Source organism: Centruroides vittatus, unplaced genomic scaffold (genome assembly GCF_030686945.1).
Source record: "Centruroides vittatus isolate TY-2023 unplaced genomic scaffold, ASM3068694v2 scaffold_2802, whole genome shotgun sequence".
Classification (NCBI taxonomy): domain Eukaryota; kingdom Metazoa; phylum Arthropoda; class Arachnida; order Scorpiones; family Buthidae; genus Centruroides; species Centruroides vittatus.
In genome coordinates this window covers 2,070,386-2,092,144 of record NW_027122693.1, presented here as the reverse complement: position 1 = coordinate 2,092,144, position 21,759 = coordinate 2,070,386, and the positions used below count along the sequence as shown (strand labels likewise).

At 29.3% G+C, this 21,759-nt stretch overlaps 1 protein-coding gene across 1 annotated transcript in view; it reads right to left on the bottom strand.

Annotated features, from left to right (window-relative positions):
• LOC136987822 (fat-like cadherin-related tumor suppressor homolog) overlaps window positions 1–21,759 on the bottom strand; it is a 254,157-nt gene that overhangs the window by 115,918 nt on the left and 116,480 nt on the right. Inside the window, 1 exon segment of the mRNA XM_067285564.1 lies at window positions 7,116–7,430. Coding sequence (XP_067141665.1) covers window positions 7,116–7,430 — 315 coding nt within the window.

Sequence of the window (21,759 nt, the reverse complement as noted above, 5' to 3'; positions counted from 1 at the left end):
CCGGGTTCGAGTCCGAGTGAACTGGAATTTTCATGGGTGGACTCGTTGGTCGTTATTAATAAAAGAAAAGGCTCTCAGAACCCACAGGACAGACCTTAATGAAAAGTTTCATTATACTTAGCTTGATTTGGTTCATTTGTCTATGGCAACTCGACATGCTTCACACGAGGACGTTCTATGGGAAACTGGTCTATATTTAGGTGTTAGACACGTAAAGAAAATCCGCAAAACTCCACGTGTCCCGCCCGTTTTCGGGTGCGAACCCACGACCACGAGGTTCCGTGATTTTATTCATACGCCTCCAATTCGGAAACGTATCAATTCGATGCAATATTGCACGAATAATTTTATATTTTTGAAAGTTTTGGACACAGTTTTAATTATAAATGTATTTAAATAAAAATAAATTGAAGTTATTTTACTTTTATAACAAAAAACAAATGAAAGCAACAAAGCAATAATGAACACTAGAACATACTTAAAATTCATTGTTTTTATATTTTCATAATAGAGTATATCAAATTTATAATTAACTGTAAAAATTTCGTAATAAATCTTTTATTAATTTTAAATATTCATTTTAAAATATTTCGAATATTTGAATATATTAAAAAGACAAATGTGCTTAAATAAATATGGCGACATTTATAATAACTCGAATTTCTAGATTCGCTGGTGGACATCTAACAATTTAAATACATTAACCAGTTAATGTTCTATATTTTATATTAATAATAAAACACAAAATAATTAAAGTAAAAGTAGAAATTTATCTACGGCAATTTTTCAAGAGTGATATAATTTCATTCTGACAAAAATATGGATTTATCATACATAAAGTTGCATTTCGTTCTATCGTAATAATGCACCTTATTGCGTCAATTTGACGTCATTTTATGCTCTTCCCCATTATAAAAATGATAGAAATGACGTCAAAATGACGTAAATCCGTGCACTATAATGGAAAAAACGAATGCATCTGTTGAATTTCGTGGTATTGTTCTTTAAATTTCTCCTGTTCCTTTACAAGAGAAATTAAAAAAAAAAACAATACAATAGATTGAGAAAGAGAGAAAAAATGTAAATGCGACAATGCTGTGTAAACAATGGAAGAATATCCCTTCCCAAACGGAATTCGTACACCATGTTATTGTTTACACCGATAGCAAGTACGCTCCATTCGATCTTCTTGCAAGAAAAAATGTTATTTGTTAAACAATTAAAACTTTATTTTAACATTTTCTTAAAGAGTAGGCCTATATTGATTATCATCATTATTAATAAATAAATAAAAAAAAACATTTAAGCGACACGTGCGATTTTTTAATGGTAATCAACAAAATGGGTAAACAGTTACAATAAAAACAGGCAAAATAACAATTATATTCTTAATTACTATTGTTTTCTTCTATTTTGCTGTTTTTTGTAAGGATTTATATATTATTTTTTAAGGGTTTATTAATATTATTAATTGTAGAGAAGTAACCATTTGGGTGTTGGTTTGGTTTGGTTTGATAAGATACAGCAACGCAGCAAATGGGCGAAATGCCAAGGGGATGACTCCCAAAAGGATTTTATATGGGCAACTGACACCTATTTAGGTGTTAGACACGTGAAGAAAATCCGGAAAACTCCACGTGATCAGACACGAACCCACGAAAAAGTCTTCAGTGGTTTTTAATCAACTCGGTTACTCCTTTATTATCTATTCTATAAAAATAAATAAATCCAAACCAATGTAATGATTTACGAAGCACAGTAGAAGAACAGAGAGAAAAAGCTCTCCTTTTACTCCATGAAAGTACTATTACTCAACTAATAGAAAGCCAAATCACAAAAAATTTACTGTTAAAATATAAAATACTGTATATATATATAAAGATAAAACTTTTTTCCCTTCGGAGGTTTCAAAATTCCTCACTTCTTTTAGCCTTTAAAATATCGAATTTCTCTTGGCATCATCTATTAGTCAATAGAAAAAGTGTTATATTCGCGACATCTCACACTAAACAACTAACCAATTTATTAAATATTCAGAAATATTCATGTTTTTTACCTGTAAAAAGCGCTAAACAATTTCGCGATTTCATAAATAAAACGTTAAAAATAATTGAATAAATTTTTTAGCTTTCATTCTTTTTTTTTTTTTGTTTTATCGGAATTTCGAGTTTGTTTAGTTGTTAAAATCGTCAGAATAAAATAAATTATATCTCTGATAACTACTTAATGTACTGATAAATGGGAAGATAAACATCAGCAGACTAAATGTCACGAGGGAATATTTATGATAGTTTAAAATTAAAACATGCAAGTAAAATTACATCATAACTTAACAAATTGCATAATTTAATTAAGGAATTTACTTCTGTACTAAAGCGGTTTTTCTTTTTTTTTTCTGTAGTCGAACCTGTGATAACGGACACGTGTAAATGGCGGCCATTTTCCGGAAACGTTTTCAAACAAAGCCTGTTTTTAAGTACCATTCGCTGGCCGTTGTTTACAGGTTTGGCTGAATTATTACTTCCCCACGAGTATGATATTTTTAATTGTTTAGAGAACGATTTTTTTAAATAAAATTCTTATTTAAATAAACTGAAGAATCAACAGAATAAAAAAGAGATGTCATATCATTATTCTTATTAGTCGAATTTTTAATTCTTTTTTTTTTTTTTTTTTTTAAATCATTAATAATAATCTGCATTATTTCTTGTATTAATATCTGACGTGTTTTTAATTGTTAAAGAACACTTGTCAAGTTTTTTAATCGCTTTTATGATTTGTTGATCTTTTATCAAAAATGAATTTTTATTTACAGAAGGAATAAATTTGCTAATTAACAATATAAAAAATAATAATAATTAAAATTTATAAAGAATAATTTTAACTATTTTTTTTTTATCTTCTCCATTTATTAATGAATTTATATAATTTACTTGTTTAGGAGTGTAATTTATATATATATATATAGGCCTATATTATTTTTTATCTGTAAATAATATCTTTCTATTAAATTATTCTAATTGTATTTACAAAAAAAGAATGTAATTGTTCTTATTTTAATTACGTTTTTTAAATATTTTTAAGCGAATATTTAAGTTTATTAATATTTAAGATGAAAAAGTAATAATAATACAATTAATTGATTTGTGGGCCACCCCACAAACACGCCTACACACACACAGTCGAACCTCCAATAACGTTCACCTTTAAACGGCGGCCATTTTTTTGCAGGGACATTTCTTTCTGAAAGGCACACAAAATAACCTCCAAACAACGGCCAATTTTTAACGTTCTCGTTAGAGATTCGAATCTACTGTAAAACCTGTCTAAAACAGAACCTGACTAAACGGGACGAATTTTCTTCGGAACGAAGCGATTTTCTGTGTTAAAATAAAACCTTAAAAATATATTCGATACCGTGCGTGTCCGGTTTACACAGGTTTTACTGTATATATATGTGTGTACTGTACAGTACGTATGTATGTCAGATAACGAAATAAATATAATTAATTTTACATTTACTTATTTAAATCTGTTAATAAAGGTGTACAATTTATTTTATCACAAAGGCATAATTGAAATTCTAGCTCTATAATTCCTTCGACTCTGTGTAAAAGTAATTGGCACTTTCATTTAAAAGCAGAGTTATAGAGTGAAAAGTTTAATTTTGTCTCTATAACTCTTGAAATTTCTATTAACTTTCAATTGTAGAAAATATATTGTTTCCATGACGATTGCAACGTTAGCGATAATTTCTCTATTATTGGATTCGCTAATAAATTGGCATTCTGACCCATTACAGTTTATTGAATTTCGTCGATTCTTTAATGAGAATGAAAATGGTTGCCCCTTCCTTGTCACTTCTACAATCAATTACATTTTCTGCACGTGACGGTAGGACTTCCGGTTGATAAGGAAATGACGTCACCGGCGGGGGTGTTGGAGTCATGAATTACTTGTAGCGAATTTTGTCAATCAAATTCGAAATTCTTCCAATAAAAACGTATGTTTTAGCCCATAATATTTTGAAGGAAATTCGGAAATAATATTATTCAATATTTGTAATAAAATTTCGAAAGAAAATATCAGAAGTAATTCTTGTATGAAGCATCAATTCTACTTAAGTGAGGATGTCAAGCAGGAATTTCGATTTATATGAGTTCGATATCCCTTGTTAGTTTCCTGTAACGGTAATCTACTCGTGTATTTAAAAAAATAAAATAAAATTACAGTAAAACCTGTGTAAACCGGACAGCATTATTCCCGTTTACGCAGGTTTTAATGTATTTATTTTCAATTCATTTTAAAGAATTTATCTAGCAAAATTTATAAAGTAAACTTTAAAATATTTAAATAAGGAAGGATTTTATGACGTTATCAACTTGTTCAATGGAAATTTTACACGTAACAATACGTAAAAATTCCATTGCTAGGAGTAAATTAGGCGCAATTGTCCCCCTTTTTTCGAATTTTAACATCCATTACTACGAACTCTATCTACATTTTTGAAATTTTATTATCTCATTGTGTGGATTTTCACGGGATTATTAGAATTTAAAGCCATAACACCAGAATTATAATACATTATAATCACGTTTTAGAGACTAGTAAAATTCCTATTATTTTTATGGACATTTTTATATTTTCACTATCACAATTGAATAATTAAGCGTAATTTAAGAACATATCAACATGTTAATAGTAAAGACATAAACAATGCAGTTAACATAAGAACATATCAATAATAAATCACTTCTTCAACAGAATCTAAGGCGAGATATTGACTTAAACAATGGAGTTAACTTAAGATAACAGATTGCTATCGATTAAAACAACGATTAGCAGCGATCAATGAAAACAGATTTTTCAACAGTCGAGTTTCCCTAGTCGACCCTATGACAGACAATGTCAGAGAATACCCGCATAGAGAACATTAAGAAGAAGGTGGAGAAAGACGGAAACAGGGACTTCCGGACCATTACATTGCTTTCTCGACGTCCCACCTTAACCATCTATCATTCTAGGCTCTTCCCCCTTTCAGCAATCGATTTGTGCTAGTCTCGTTTCTTCCCCAGGGTCTCTTTTTCCTTCTCTTGTAAAATCGTTTATTGTTTTTTTAGCAGCGTGTTGTGTTGCTGCGAACACTTTCGAGGCCTTATTCCGGGAGGGGGATCCCAAAGAAGAAGAAGGAAAAAAAAAGAACAAAGGAAATGCACTCTGTACCGAAAATGATACCAGATAAAAGTTTGTTCCTCGGGGTGTTAGCCTTTTCTCTTAAAGTAAATAAATAGAAAAATCAGTAGCTGAAAGTCATCTGTATCTAGAAATGGTAGCGATTATTCAGTCAAATATTCGATTTTTTTTTCCTTTCTTCTGAATTTCTTTCTTCAAATGTGGAAATTATAAGCGTGTAATGCTTTTAGAAACATTTAGATACAGAAGTATAAAGGGGACATTCACGCCGATGCGTCATTATAACACTGCTTTCTTCATTATCAGATGGTGAACTTTGCACAAGACAGCCATTGTGAATGCCATGAAAACGATTTCGGGAGCAAGAACTCACTTTCCTATGAATACTGTTATTACTTACTACAATGGCAACAATGGTTTTCAATAAAAAAGAAAATCTAATGGAGATTGAACTCCGTTTTAAAAGCTAAAAATTGGCCAAATAAATTATAAAAATAGCCTAAAAATGCTGCTCAAATACACTATTTTTTTATGTTAATTGAAAGAATTCGTAAAAATACGGCGTTATACCGCTAAATATGCACAAAACTTGTACGGAATATCAAGAGTAGGCAATAAATTAGCCAAATCTTAATCCATAGCCAATAAGTCACATGGTAATTTTTGGTATATTTGCAACCATTTTTTATGAGTATTTTTCTAATTGTAAACCTATTCCGATGTTCCTCCAACAGGATTTCAGGTATACTAAACCAAGCTAAAAGATTTCGGGTGATTTATTTCTGTATAAGATAGAATCTAATATGAAATTTTACTGACATTTACCGTAATTATTCTGAGTTTGTGTATACATATCCATAACACAGCTCATAATTATATCGGATAATTAAATATATAATAAAATTAATAATAATAATAATAATAATAATAATATATATATATAACATTATAAACTGAATAATGATGATAACGACAGAATTAATCATCATTTTTAGTCATTAAAAAGGCAATTTTAAACACAGAAAATCGCTCCGTTTGGGCAGGTTTTTACTGTATAATTATAATCATGTTTACAAGTTTAATGAAATTTTCAAAAAAATAAAATAATAATAAGAAAATTTATTCCTACGGTAAAAACAGTTAAATGTTGTGGATAAAATTCACTCCCGAACAAAGAGGTTAAAAAAATAATAATAATAATAAAAATAAGGGAATAAAATAAAGCCAAAGAATAATAATATTCTTCAGTCGTTTTCAACACCTGCGCCTTTTTGTGTCCAATTTTTGAAATAATAAAATGCCGGATTATCCTATCCGAAAATATTAAATTACTTGTCACGTACTGAGGATAGTTTGTGGGTTACATTATTCACGTAAAGCTATCAGGTGGTTATAACATTTTCTCATGAATGTGCATTACCTTACCTCGAAATTATTTCCTTCGGGTTATATAATATAAATATATATAAAAATTAAAATAAATTTATATTATACAGTTTTTTAAATATGTAAAACGAAGAGAATATTTTTTTTTGGTGGAAACACTATAAAGTAAACAACGAGCTCGTGTGTTGTTTTTCTTCTGTTATTATTATTACGTAAGTCAACTCTCCCGTACGATTAATGATAAATATTTTTATATTTTTAAAATAAGTAAACCATCCACGTGAAGTTCCCCTAATTAAAGTGATTGGACTACTGCTGAAATTTAAGAAAATCTTCATTGTTTCCGTATAAATTTACACTTAAAATTATTTTAAGCGTTTTGAATTGATATTTTTTTTTTGTTTTGTTTTTCCTCCCCTTCCTCCTCGTATCTTTTACAAGTATCTATTAATGTTCACATAGAAATTAAATATTAATAGTAAACAGAATGGAGCCAGAGGAATTTTAATCAGAAAGTCAGTTAAGTTGTCACTTACCAGAATTGGGATCGATAGAAAAGAAGGCCTGAGGATCTCCGGCCGATATCTTATAGTTCAATCTCTGGTTTGGCGTTATATCCAAGTCAAAGGAATCCAATTTTAAAACTGGTGTTCCTGGTGGTGAATTTTCGCGCACCGTTGGATAATAAGCAGGTTCCATGGTTAGTGGTGCATTGTCGTTTTCGTCGGCCACTTCGATGTATACGTCTAAACGACTAGAAAGAGGCACAGCACCACGATCTTGAGCATAAATCGTCAACCAATATCGTGAATCGGTTTCCTTATCTAGAATTGTCCTTGTACGTATTTGACCTGGAATATAACAAGAAAAAATTTAAGCGTATGTTAGACTACGCCTCTAGTTTTATTACATTTTAAGTATAGAAAATAATAAAATACACAATTTAAAATGGGAATTTATCCTGATACAGTAAAAACCTGTGTAAGCCGAAGTCGCACGGTGAAAAATATTTGTTAATGGTTTCGCAAGTTTCCGTTTTGAACAGGTTTTACTGTATTATCAATTCACTGATTATCGTTTATTATAAGTAATTGAGTAGCCAAGAACAAAGACAAAATATTTCGTTTATAATCCCTCCCGTTTGTTATGTATATGAGGCAGGAATTTAGTCTTTCATATTATTATTACTGTTATTATTATTTCGCTCTATTTAGAGTTTATGAATTATGCAATGAAAATTTCCCGTTTATAATTAAGTACTTAATTATAACATTGAAACGAACTCTTTTGTAAAGTTTATCGCGTACACGTAAACAAAAGACAAAGCACGTATTTAAATGGAAAGATTTCAAATATATACAAATAAATGCAGTAAAACCTATGTAAACCGGACTCGCCTGGTAACTAATATATATTTTCAGGTATGGCAGGTTTCCTTTTTGAACAGGTGTATGTGCAAATTAATATGCACTATTTAATTCGTATACCACAATTTCATAATGTAATTCGACAGACAGACAAACATACGAATTGTATATTCAAAAAATGTCATTGTTTTGTTTGAGAATTGTTTTTTTTTTCTCTCTTATTACATCTTCTCTTGAAGACCAACATAAGATATTCGTTAGAAAGGGGGACCCGAAATGTAGCTAACCGCTGTATAGTGTTTAGTATTTTGTAATTGTCTTTACAATAGAAACGATAGGGTTAATAAATTCAAAAATTTTAGTAAATTTAATTATAATTTATTTATTAACTTTTCGTATTATTCAGTAGCACAGAAAACGAAAAAAATTCATAAAAGAGGAAAAAAAAGCAGAAAAATTTATGAAAGATTCAAAGAGGCAATACATAAGATTAATTATTTATGATATGATCCTTCCATTCGGCTTATAGATATCATCTCAAGTTATTTCATTGCTTGTCACTTTAATAGAGAATTATAACCTGAATCGAATTTATATTATATCCTACTACACGAAATAAAAATTAATTAATTTAATTAAAGTATTTTCTTGTTCTAAATGAAATTATGTAATTCCGGTAAATTTTTTTACTACAGTAAAAATAAGGTAAATACATGTATATATTGTTAATCACTTATGTTATAATAATTGATTATCTTGATATTGATCAAGTATGAATGCATTATGAATGAAGTAATCCATTAGAATATATAACTTGTACATTTTTTATTGTTCATTCATCCTTATAAGTTATATATAACTTTGGTATAATTTTGTAAATGGAAAAATTCTTCCATAATTAGATTCCTGAAACGCCGAGGTACGTGAGAGCAGCAATCATCGTTATTATAAAACGTGAGTAAATTAATGGGCAAACCATGAAGGTGTAATTCACGTGTACGATTATGGGCAGATATATATAAAGTAAGGCTATGGAAATCTTTTCTAGAGACAGATTAACTTGTAGCCTACACTTGGACTATCTTTTAACAGGTGGCAGACGAACGGAAATCCTCTCTAGAGAATCAAAGGCATGCCCAATTAATCAAAATCTAGGAAATCTCTTCGACTTCTTCCTTATGAGTACTTCTAGATATTGAAGAGTTTCTGCAATGCTGCATAACTTATGAGTGAAAAAAAAACACCAAGAGTTATAGATACATCTACCACGTTAACTTTAAAATAAACATGAAATATTTAATGTTTATTTTTCTCTCAAAGCAAACTTAAAATATATATATATTTTTTTTAAAAACAAAATTTAATGTTTAGAATCGAATTTAGTGGAATTTGCCTTCCATTATTCAAGGGAAAAAAAATAAGTTTAGCCACATAAAAAGATATTTGAAATAATATAGATAAGTAATTTTTCTTATCCACGACTTGTAGAATTTTCTGTACTGCAAAAATAAATCTTCCAGATAGGAAAAAAAATGATATCAAGAGCAGAAAATACATTACTGCACACGTTGAATCATGAATCATCAAAACTTTTTTTCTTCTTTAATTCAGGTTTGTTCGTACGGAAGAAACCTTTAACAGAATTTATCAGAATTACAGAGGAATAAAGTAAACTTCTATACCATTTCTTAATAAAAACAACGATTATTTAACACGCAAATACGGTAAAACCTGTCTAAAACGGAACCTGAATAAAACGGAAAAAATTCTTCGGAACCGAGCGATTTTCTGTATTAAAGAACCTGTTCGAAAAGGAAACCTGCCAAACCGGTACCGTGCAATTCCGGCTTACACAGGTTTCACTGTATTATTATAATTACGAGTCATATAAATTTAAATTCTTATCATCATCTTTACCCATTTCTCGAATTACAAATTGGTGTAACGAAGAGAAAAATAGTCGTAAATAAAGAAATATAAAATAAGGATAGATAAAATTACATTTAATTAATTAATTTAATATTTCACGCCATTTCATTTTACATTTTTCACTTCTATTTTTAAAAAAAATAAGATATAAAACGTGAGCTACTTTATACATTTATCCTTTTATGAAAATTACACGAAAAAAAATATCATTGGGCTATAAAATTTAATCTTTTTAAAAAGGAACCATTGTATTTTTGAATAAGGTGAATATTAGTATGGGTTCCGAAATGATTGGGCAAGGAGCCAATGTATTTAAATACAGTATATACATATTTTCTTTCTTTTAATTTAAAGTTTGGCAATGCATCCAATCTCAAACCCTGAACGTCTTTTTTTTTAAATTAAACGGTAAAAAATATTCTATTTTCTCATAAAAATAATATTATTAAAAAGATAAACTATTATTAAAAACAGTTTTATAAATTTCTTCCTCCTGTAACATCTTTAAAGCATGAATTCTTGAGCATCTTTACTATATTACTCATTTATTTTATATTATATTTATAGATTTTTCCTTTAATTTTTATTACTATTTTATAAAAATTAAACGTATATACTTCTTCTTCTTCAGCAATAAAAACAATATAACTTCTATACAAATTCCTTACAATGTTATTGGGATATATTTCATTTTATTTACGAAAAATACGAAATATTTCCTTACTTCTTTGACATTTTAAAAGAATAATTTTTAGAAATAGAACTGGAACTAAAATAAAAAGAAGAAAGAACATTAATATTGATGATATTTCAAAAATATATTCAACTCTGATCCTAAATGAAATGCATGAATTCATGATCTCTGCATACAAAATGATGAATATACCGAATTTTTTTTTCATCATAAAATTATTTAAAATAAATCTTTAAAAAGAATCAAGGAGAAAAAGTGTAAAAGTCAAACTTAGTTTTCAGAGAATATTATTATTATTATGAAAGATGAGAGAGAGAGCATCAAGAGCACCAAGAGCAAGAGCAACAAGTGTACTGTACACTTTTATAAGCACGCAAACAGGAATCATTCGTGTATTATAAGCTGGTATATTAATTTATTGTGTGTTTCGATCACATAAAAATCATAAATTACAGTGACTTTGAATACGAAAGAGTAAAGAAGAATGAAGTGACTAGCAAATCACTCGAGCGCATCGTCTTTTATCTTAACCTGATCGTTCGTTCAACCGAAAATGAACGATAAATGGATTTACAGAACTTCCATCCTTTGCAAGGATCTAAAAAAGAAAAAGAAAAAAAAAATGTAAGTCAAGTCCTACCTTTTCTTATTGATTGATTTGGAGAAACATTCCTTTTATTTCTACCTTTATCAATTGTTGTATAGAATCGGGACAATAAATCAGCAAGAACATCTTTATACTATTATGAAGGGATGTTAGACGTCATTTTGATCAACAAATCTTTCCTCCTCTTAATTAACTACGTAAGATTTCTTTCCCTTTATTTATTTTTAATAGAATATTTTAAAATTTTAAACGTATGAGTGATGGAAATTCGTTAATAAGTGGGTAAAATCTTCATCACTTTTCAGCTCCGCTTCAAAAATGGAGCTGAATAAAATAATAATTACACCTTTTAAATTAAAATTACATAAACTGTAACTATTTTATATTAAATTAACGATTTGTTTTTAAAAATTTAAGGCGATTTTTCTGTAAAAATCCCAGAAAACATCACCTAAGTGGGTGCGTAATTTAGTTCTTTTTTGCAACACTTTTGTAGGGATTATGACGCGTAAAATGAATTTTTTTTATAATTAAAAATACATTTTTTAAAGGGATAAACGGTTAAAAAGTATCGAGGTAAATAAATTTAAGCTTAAAGTCCGGATAATAAAGTGGAAAAATGTTTAATCACGCGAAGAAAAACACCATTAAAGCTCAGAAAACAGTTAAAGAATTCGCTTGCCGAACGAAAAAAGAAACTATCATTTATGTAGCAGAATTTACACTTTAAATTTATTTGTTTCTTTAAAAAAAAAAAAAATTACTAAGCATAAAAACTTTACGTTAACAAGATGTAGACACTTTAAAACAAAAAGCAATCTAAGCAAGATCCCATAAACTTGTTGAAAAGATTCTGAGTAAATCGCAAGATCTAAGGTTCGACTTCATAAATTCAATATTGAAACAGCGATAGAAGGGAATAGAAAGCGAAAACCCATCACACAATTGATACCATTACAGAGTATCTAAAGGAATTGAAAGATATCAGATGCATCTCAGAACCGAAATCAGTTTCTCTACTGATTTCTTATCGCCTTTTGAATGCCGAATTTATTAAGTCAAACTTTTATTTTCACGGCATTCTTCTTTATCACATTCTTCTGATGGATACTCTCTTCGTGTTGATGCATAAACACTGAAATGTCGTATAGTTATGTAAGGACGATATAAGATTTTATAAGCAATTCTTCTTTCTTTTTTTTTCTATACAAGAATGTAAAAATACTAAAATTTATAATAATCTCCTCGGAGGATATTATCATATAAACATACTTTCTTATATTCTGAAGTCTCCTCTGTTAAATTCCCACAGGAAAATACATAAAGATACTTTTCCTTACTTGATAAAAATTGAAAAAAAAAAATCGAAAAAATAAAGAATGACAAAAGTAGTAAAAAAAATCGATAAAAAATAAATAAATATTTATTAAATTCACCGATAAATTCATAATTTTAATAATAATAATTTCCCATTTTTTCTTGCGAAATTATTGTGTAAATAAGTGAAGTATCGATAGTTTCAGCTTGTGTAAACATTAATTTGGTCCTCGTCCTTCTTCTTTCCTTGAAATGAGTCATAAAATAAAAACACCATCGTGTAAATAATGAAAATAAATTAAGCTGATAAAGAGTACAGAATTTCATTTTTAATAATAAAATTTAATTAAATTATAAATAGAAATTAGCTCGATGGGATGAAGCAATGCAACACGTGGTAACCTGCTAAGGGGGAGAGGACGTAACACCTATTTAGGTGTTGGGCACGTGAAAAACAGGACGATCCGCCGATATGTGAACACGTGGTTAAGCACGAACCCGCGAACTAACACTAATTTTCAGTGGTTTTATCCATTCTGCTATTGGTGGGCCAAATAAAAGTTGGGAAATTAGGGAAGGATAGAGAAAATCAAACAGATCTTACGACAAAGACTGAACTGTGTTGATGATGATGATGATGATGATAGTTTAAACGGCTTAATTAGTGAAAATTCCTTAAAATTTAACGTAAAATATGCAGAATTATTTGATATAATCAGGAAAATCTAACACGATCAATCACAATGATCATTATAATATTGCGTATTATTATTACAGTGAAACCTGTGTAAACTGGACTCTACCGAATATTTTTCCGTTTTAAACAGATTTTACTATTTAAATAAAAATCGTAGCTTAGATTAATCATAATTCCAGTTTACGCAAGTTATATCGCTTTTCATCTGTGGCAGACAAAAATAAAATCATGATCGATATATTCCGAATAAAATTCTTAAACAGAATCACCAGCCAAGATATTTATCGTAATTAGAATATAATTACGCTTTCATTAACAAGGATCGATGTAAAATTTGTTGAGAGTGATCAAGTAAAATTCAGGATAAAACACTTCTCAACCGATAGTACACGTACCCCCAGGAGTACAGGTTAGTGATACAAGTTTATATACATATTAGAACAGGGGGTACACGCCAGAGAAAAAGGTTGAAAAACTGCTATCGTACAGGATCGAAGTAAAATCAGGATAATAATTCTATCTGAAGGACGACAGGGGTAGGGTCCACCCCCTAAAATACATCGTCATCGGATTTAGGTATGTCTACGTTAATTAGGGGATGGATGAAATTTGAATTGGAAGATCAGAGGAGACGATACGAACTAAATAAAAGCAATAACAATAACAAAAATTAGGATAAGAATTTCAATATGATGAGGATAAATTAATTTAGCTCCATCCAGACGAAATAGTTTCAATGTATCAGGAAAAAAATCTGGAACAATATTGCTCGCGTGATTAGGACAAAATCAATAAGCAAGATGAAGTACAATGCGAGAGGAGAAGTTATACTGATGAAAACGAACAGGATAAGAAAGGATTAGGTTAAAAAAAAGTCACGATAAGGATTTATAAAATATGTAAATATATTCGGGTGAAATTATTTCATATAATTTATGAAAAAAATTTATTAAAAAGGATCATAAAATTATTGAAAATATAAGAAACCATTCTAAAAGGCAGAAGTTAAATGACTCACAATTGATCAAAATTAATAAATTTGAACCACAAAAATCAGGATAAATTATAAAAACATTACTTAAAAACTAAATCTATCCAAAATTAATTCGTACAGAGAATTTTAAAACATATCTATCAAGTAAAAAACAAAGAAAATATCGAAAAACGAAAGCGGGCATCCGTCCAAAATCTCCTCCCCCGAAAAAAAAAAAAAGAAGAAGAAAAGTTGGATTATCTAGATAAAGATTTTCTCTTCATTTCAACATTTAATTGTGAGTTAACTTCATAAAAACGATCGAAAAATATTTGTTTATTGTAATCACAAACATGAAAGAATACGTGTTTCAATTATTTTCTTAACAATAGTAATCCTGGAATTTTTTTTTCTGTTACGTGACAGGACTCGAAAATTTTTTTCTTTTATTTTTATTTATTACGTTGTAAAATTTTAGCAGTCAGTTATTTTAAAAGTTTATTTTGATATTAAAGTTGGCCCCGAAGCTTCGAAAACTATCCATTTTGGCGCTTATGATCGAAAAGGATTTTCCTTTAATAATTTTGGCAGCGATTCTTGGATCGATAATAAAGCAAGAGGGAAAAATTTCTACCAATTTTATTAGTTTACCGAAGCATTTCTATCATTTCGAATCTTATAACAGTTTAATTTCCACACTTTACAATGTTTTCCTCGCCATAATTTAGTTTATTTTCGTGTTTTTATTGTATGAACTCCATTGTTAATTTACGTGTCTTTTCCGGTGTTCTTTTAATTCCGCGCATTCTTCCAGCTTTCCGTTTAAAATAATACATTTTTTAAATGCTTTACCGCCAAATTTCCACCTAATCTGACCAGAAATTTCGACTTAAATGTGTTTTTTTTTCTTATTAAACTCTACGCTTTATTGATTATTAAGTACAAGAGTTGCAGTTGCAGAGGCTTTGCGCGACGAGATGTCTCCTACTCCTGTAACTCTTCTAGTTACAACCCTATTATAATTTGACGTCGCGTTACCCCGAAACATTCAAGAGTTGAATAACTGATCTTAAACAGTAATTAATACTCAATTAAACGCGTGACCTTGAACGTGTTGTAACATGAAAATCGGGCAGCCATGCTGAAATTTCGGCGTACGGTAGAATTCGTTACGAAGAAATTTCATAATTTTAAATTTAAAAAAAGCTGCTGTCGGATTTTTCCCGATATTCCTTGTTTTAATCCCTAATAACTTCTACCGTCATCTTTAGGTCTTCAGATTGGTTTTGGAGATATTGATGTGGGGCCATATCTCCCGAACCAATACTCCGATTTTCCTGAAAATTTCTAGAAATGTTTCCCCCTAATACGCAAACCTCTCTGCAAAATTTCAGAAAGATTGAACAAAAGGTACAGGAGTTATTAAGCTTTAAAATGGGTGAACAAAATCGTGCCCTCGCACACTAACATCCATACTATTTTTGCATTTCTAGTTCAAAAATATAAAAATCTTAAGAGGGCAGTTTTTGACCCATTGCCATACTTTTCCTTTGTTATATATAACAGCCGGGTAAGTCAAATTCTTAAAAAAAAAAAAAAAAAAAAAAACACGAGAACAAAACTTAATGTAAAATGAAGCGAGTTACACACGACGTTACGATACGCATGCAACGCCAAGTATAACTAACAAACAGTTCACGAACATTCCACTTATGTACACATTATCCATTAATGCCAATGGAAATCAATAATGTACAAGTTGACCCAGTTATCGTTACACAAGTTAAATATCTTGTTTAATTGTTACACCCCCCACGCCAGCGTAAACCGAAACAATTACAAAACACACCAGAAACAAAATTACATAATGAATTATCCATAGATTTTTAAATCGGTACTGTCTGTCCATCCGAGGCAAACAAGCTCATAATCTGTAGACAGGGGATGGTTAAGTTCGCGTAGGTCGAGTATGTGTCGCCATCTAGCGTAATTCGGAAAGGGTTTTAAATGGCTACACTCAGACACACGCACGTGGTAGCGGAGAATGTCCCATCTGAACGTTTGATTCTGTCGTAAATTTACGACAATGGGATAAAGGGAAGTTGGATCTATTTGTAACAATGTAACCAGGAGATGGGTTGGTGTGACGATAAATTCCCATTTTAATAAAGATGTTGTCGTTGATTATAGAAATTTCGATTGAAAGCTACAAGAATATTTAACAGGAGAATATCATTAACCTTGACAAGGCTCTTAATAATTAAGCATAACAGTTCAATATATTGGCAACCATAATCATTAAACATAGAACACAATTTATAGAGTAATAAAAGACAAATTAACTTTCGTTCTATAATCTTTCCACGTTTCTTTATTAAAATTTTAATTAGAAAATTCGATTACTTTAGAATTCTAGATACGTTTCGGCCAGACTTTAGCAGTTTTAAGTGAATTTAAGGGCCCCAGGGCTAGTCTTGGAACTTTTTGTAGCCGTGAGTTATAATAAATAATAGGCCCTTTCTCTCCACCATATAATATATATGTATAAAAGCACGAGGCCCTACTCAAAAGTTTAGATTGTCACCATCACTCAGCCTTATAAACGAGTTAACTTAGGGCCTTATCATACGAAGTTTAGGGCCTCGATACGTTTAATTTTGGTGTTTTCTATACTTTTAGTTTTTCGTAAATATAATTAAATCAAATAATAAATAAATAAATATTTAAAATGTTTTTCCAGTTTTATTTAAACAGTCGAAAATAATTAATTAATTTTCTTTCCTCCCCAAAAATGTTTCTCGAATTTGATTACTGTTGAGAATGCATAATTAATTCTTTTTTCCCCCCTTTCCTTTCTTAATTCTCAATTTTTATATAATAAAATAGAATCTTAATCGAATTTTATTTATTTGTTTCGTAATTTTATAAGTTTTTAAAAGTTTTTCGCGTTACATGTCGCAAGCCTGACGCGTCGCGTCGCGTCGCGCGACATTTTCTTAAGTGCACTTTTGATATCGTCTTGATTATAAAGTCGTTACGGCCATTTTAGCGATAAATTTACACCCTTTAGTTCCGTTTTAGTATATCAACTCTTCGTTTAATGCATAACTTAATTAGTATTTATCGATTTTTAAAAAAATTTATGAAAAAAAGAGCTGTTAAAATCCTGACATCTGAGTTTTAAAAGTCGAAAAAAAAAAAAATAAATCTACTAATTTTCCTTCACAGGAAACTAATAAAGTTATATTTTTTTTCTTTTCTATTCCTCAACAGAATATTTATACATTTACAAATATACGTTAAACATGCGACGATGTTATCGCACGCCAACGATCGCGACGACTATTTATATTATAAACTAAATACTTAACTAGAAGCAGGAGATAGGGGATAAAGGGGTAGGGAGTAGGAGCGAGTTTTCGAATATAAATGCTAATAACAAGTAAAATTTTGATTAAGTCCGACCCCACTCCTTACCTCTTCTATCTCTTCTTATTCTCGACTTAAAAACCCCAAAATGTACCATCATCAACGTCTCAAATATAGAAGTGTTCCTACCAAATTTGAAAACCTTTTGTCTAAGGGGAGCTGAGATATAAAGCAAAGTACAAGGTAACACATGCCTACCTCCCCCCCTTTTTTTGGTGCTTTTTGGAATCAGGACCCCTTAAAACTCTTAAAATACAGGAATTTAGTGCTGGCTTTACATTCTTTTATACTGCAAAGGGTAATTGAAATTGCAGATAATTTAGTGGTTTCACCCTTCTATGCTTAAACAGGATCTTTCTCTTTCTATATATAGCCTATGTATAACAATAACGGTTCACATTCAAGTAATATTTCACTTAATTAAATATCGAGACAGTTTTTATATTCAATTTGATTGAATGATGAATACTGGCGCCAATACAATAATAAAATTTATAAATAAAATGTCCTTATCGAGTAACACTCAAAGGGTTAAAACGTTAAATGATTAATAGCTTCGTACAATTTATCAAATACTTAATCAACACGCATCATTAAAATGCTTTAAGATGAGATAATTCGAGTAAATTATCTGAATAACTTTATATCAATGCTATTAATTCTCGTTCCTCTTTATGAAAATGTCGTAAGTTATATCCTTTCAATAGGAAATTTCACTTGGAAAATGTAATCTCGCGCCTTTGCTTTAAGGTATCTTCAATCCATTTTTTTTATTAGAAGAATAAGGAAATTTTATTTTAATATATATTTTACGAATTTAATTTCATTTGTTTACACATTTTAAAGCTTAACACATTCCCAAAGTAAACACTACCGACATCCCTACTCCCCTTGCCTCCCAACATCCCTTGAGATCGGTATAAGACTGGAAAGCAAGGGAAGATAGGGGTGTTAGAAGATGTAGAAGACAAGGAGCAGAAAGGTGTTAGAAAGCAAGGGAAATAGAAAAAAAAATATAAGAAAAGGGGGTGATAGCTTGAAAAACACTACATTCACTCAATGTAATTATGGGCATTAATATGGTTAAATATTTATTTTTTCCACCGCACAAAAACAAAATTAAAATAAGAATTTAAGTTTATTTTTATCCATTCATTCCTTTTCGACAATTATAAATCACATTCAATTGGTTATATAAGGGAATTGTTGAAAAAATAAGCGATATGTTAACATTCTATTGTAGAGATTTAATCATAACCATTTGATTTTTAAAATAAGAAAAAAAAATTCAGTCGAATTGTAACCATCAATTGTCACAAATTTATTCATTTATTCAACTTTCTATTCATCCAAAAAAGAAAGAAAAAAATCTCCATTTTCTTCTTCTTTATTATTATTATCGTCTAACAATGCATCTTTCCTATTTCATTAATCTCAAATTCGCATTTCTGAATGTGTCATTCGTTCTGTTAAAAGTAGATCTTCGACATAGAGAACTATTTATATTAACAAATGATCAGAAAGAGATTGTCATCTTTTGTTGTAAAAAAAAATGACAGAAAATTTTATTTATTTGTTTATTTTTTTACATTATTATAGATTCTCTTTCTTAAAGAAGACAACGAGAATTTTATAGGAATAAAAATTTTTACTCGCGATTTAATCTAGGTAAAAATAAAACTAATTTAAAGTGGCTAAAAAAACGTCTCGAAATTTAATTTAAATAAATATATATACATATTAAACATTATTAGACGTAACTATGCTTTAATGTTAATTTCTCGACCAATTACTGTTAAGATAAACATACTACGAACCAATCATCGTTGTGATTATCTAAATCTGATGTATCACAAATATAACAGAGAACGAACTATGTTTTTTTTATTACATATGTATATATTTTTAACTTAATAATTTTATAATTAATATTTTCCTTATTAATTTATTATATATAGAGAGAGGAAGGAGAGTCAGTTAACTGTTTTAAAGTAAAATAGTATTATTGTAGCTTCTACTAACAAAATTAAAAGAAAATTATTCCAAATGGAATCTTCCATACCCAATAAACAATTTACAGTATGAATCTCTAGTTACTGCACTTTTACGAGCTAGGGCCACCCTAAATTCGCGTGCGTATATAAAACCCAAACAAAAGATAAATATGAAACACATCTCATTACTTCTAGCTACATCACACTAGAAACTTAGAAAACACATTACTGTATTTAAATACAAAGCATAAATTCTCGAAGAAATTAAGAAAAAACACTTTCTAAAACACAAAAGTATCGTCATACGAGTTCATAAATTTTATTTTATTTGATTTTTTTCGGTTCCATCAACTTCTATTGATTTGTTACAAATATTTTTCCAATACGCGCATTCTGGATATAAAGTAGTATTCTCCCTAACACAAGGAGAGGGGAAAAAAATAAAAGTTATATTTAATCAAAGCTGAGCTAACAATAGAAAAACATACAAGAGTTGTAAAGTACTAGTTCATTATTCACACCAACAAGAAACATCACTTAAATGAATAACTGGAAGATTGTAGGCTACACCACGCTTCTTTTTATTCCTACAAATCTATTTTCTGAGTACGCAGATGGTCGAAGCAGTTTATCATTTTTAAAAGTACTACATCTAGCCTTTTATTTTTTCCATATTTTTATATTGTTCCTTCTCTCTCGTTTTACCAGAGAGATTGAACTTTATAGAAGTATAAGAATATCACACCGCGTGAACATTTATCATTATTATATGATGTAACCAGTGCAGATAAGTTTCTGCATTGATAAAACGGAAACGATAGAAACTGGGGAATCTACTGAAAAATAAAAATTTCTTTTTTCCCCCCTTCTACCGAATTTCTGCTTTATCTAAAGGAGAAACTCTCTTTTTATTGATTGGGATTTTAAAATTCTAAGAGGGAGAAGGTGGATATAAGTTGGGTTTCAGTCGCCATTTTTGTTTTTTGTTTTGTAATTTATTAATGTATAACTCAGAATTTATGGGGTATTATTATATTTATAATAAAATTCCTTTTTTTAGTAGTGTTTTGTAATGAGAACGAAGCAGCGCGTTGGTATGACGAGTTGAGTCGCGTACGTTCTCAGTTGTAATATAAAGCTGTATTTATTTAAATTGATAATAAGTATGTTTTAAATTGTAATTTTATTGTGTGCTCTTCTGAATGGATATAAATAAAATGGGAGAATAACTAGAAAAGCCACGCGACGAGACCAAACAAAGCTGCTCACATACGAAACAACAACATCATTTTTAATGATTTATATAAATAAAAACAGATATATGATTTATAAAATACTATATAAACCGAATAATAAACGAATAATATATTTATAACTCTAGAAATAAATGTTTTAAAATTTATATATATATAAAAAAAAGTAAGAAAGTAAACTTTAGAAAAATAAATGAGGCAAGACTGGATGATGATGTTGATGCTCCTACCTCTTTATTCCTTCAGATAAAAAAGTTCAAGTAATGGCAAAGAAACCACGAATCTTATCTTTATATTTTCCAATATTATTCTACCATTTATCATTTTTCTTATTTACTGTTTCAATAATGGAACATGTAAATTTACAAACAAGATATCGATAGTGGAAGAAGAATAAGAAGAAGAAGAGGAAGAGGAGGAGGAGGAGGAGGAGGAGGAGGAGGAGGAACTTACATACATCAAATATTTACAAAACTAATCAAATGCATCAAAGGGTGAAAGGATATTTCTGTAAGACCAAAGCCTTTACTAATTTTAATGACTAATTAATAAATTAATGCTTACGTAATAAACACGCTCCCTTTCAAAATATTCATAAAATGTTTCTTTTCAATTCGAATTATATAAAATTAATTAGCGATAATAAATGATTCTGTAATCTCAAAAGGGTATCATTTGCATATTAAAAGAAGAAAGGAGTAAATGAAAATAATATTAAAAAATGTTATATAATTATATATATATATACATAACATTTGAATGATTAATATGATTTAATTTTTAATAAAAAAAATGATTTTAATTAAAATCAATTTTTGCGTATTTTTAATTAGAATCGTGTTCTAAAACAGGTCAAAGGTCGAGCGTATTTTCTATTTTTAAAGCTGCAGAAATTTAGGGGAAGAAAATCAGTTTATTTC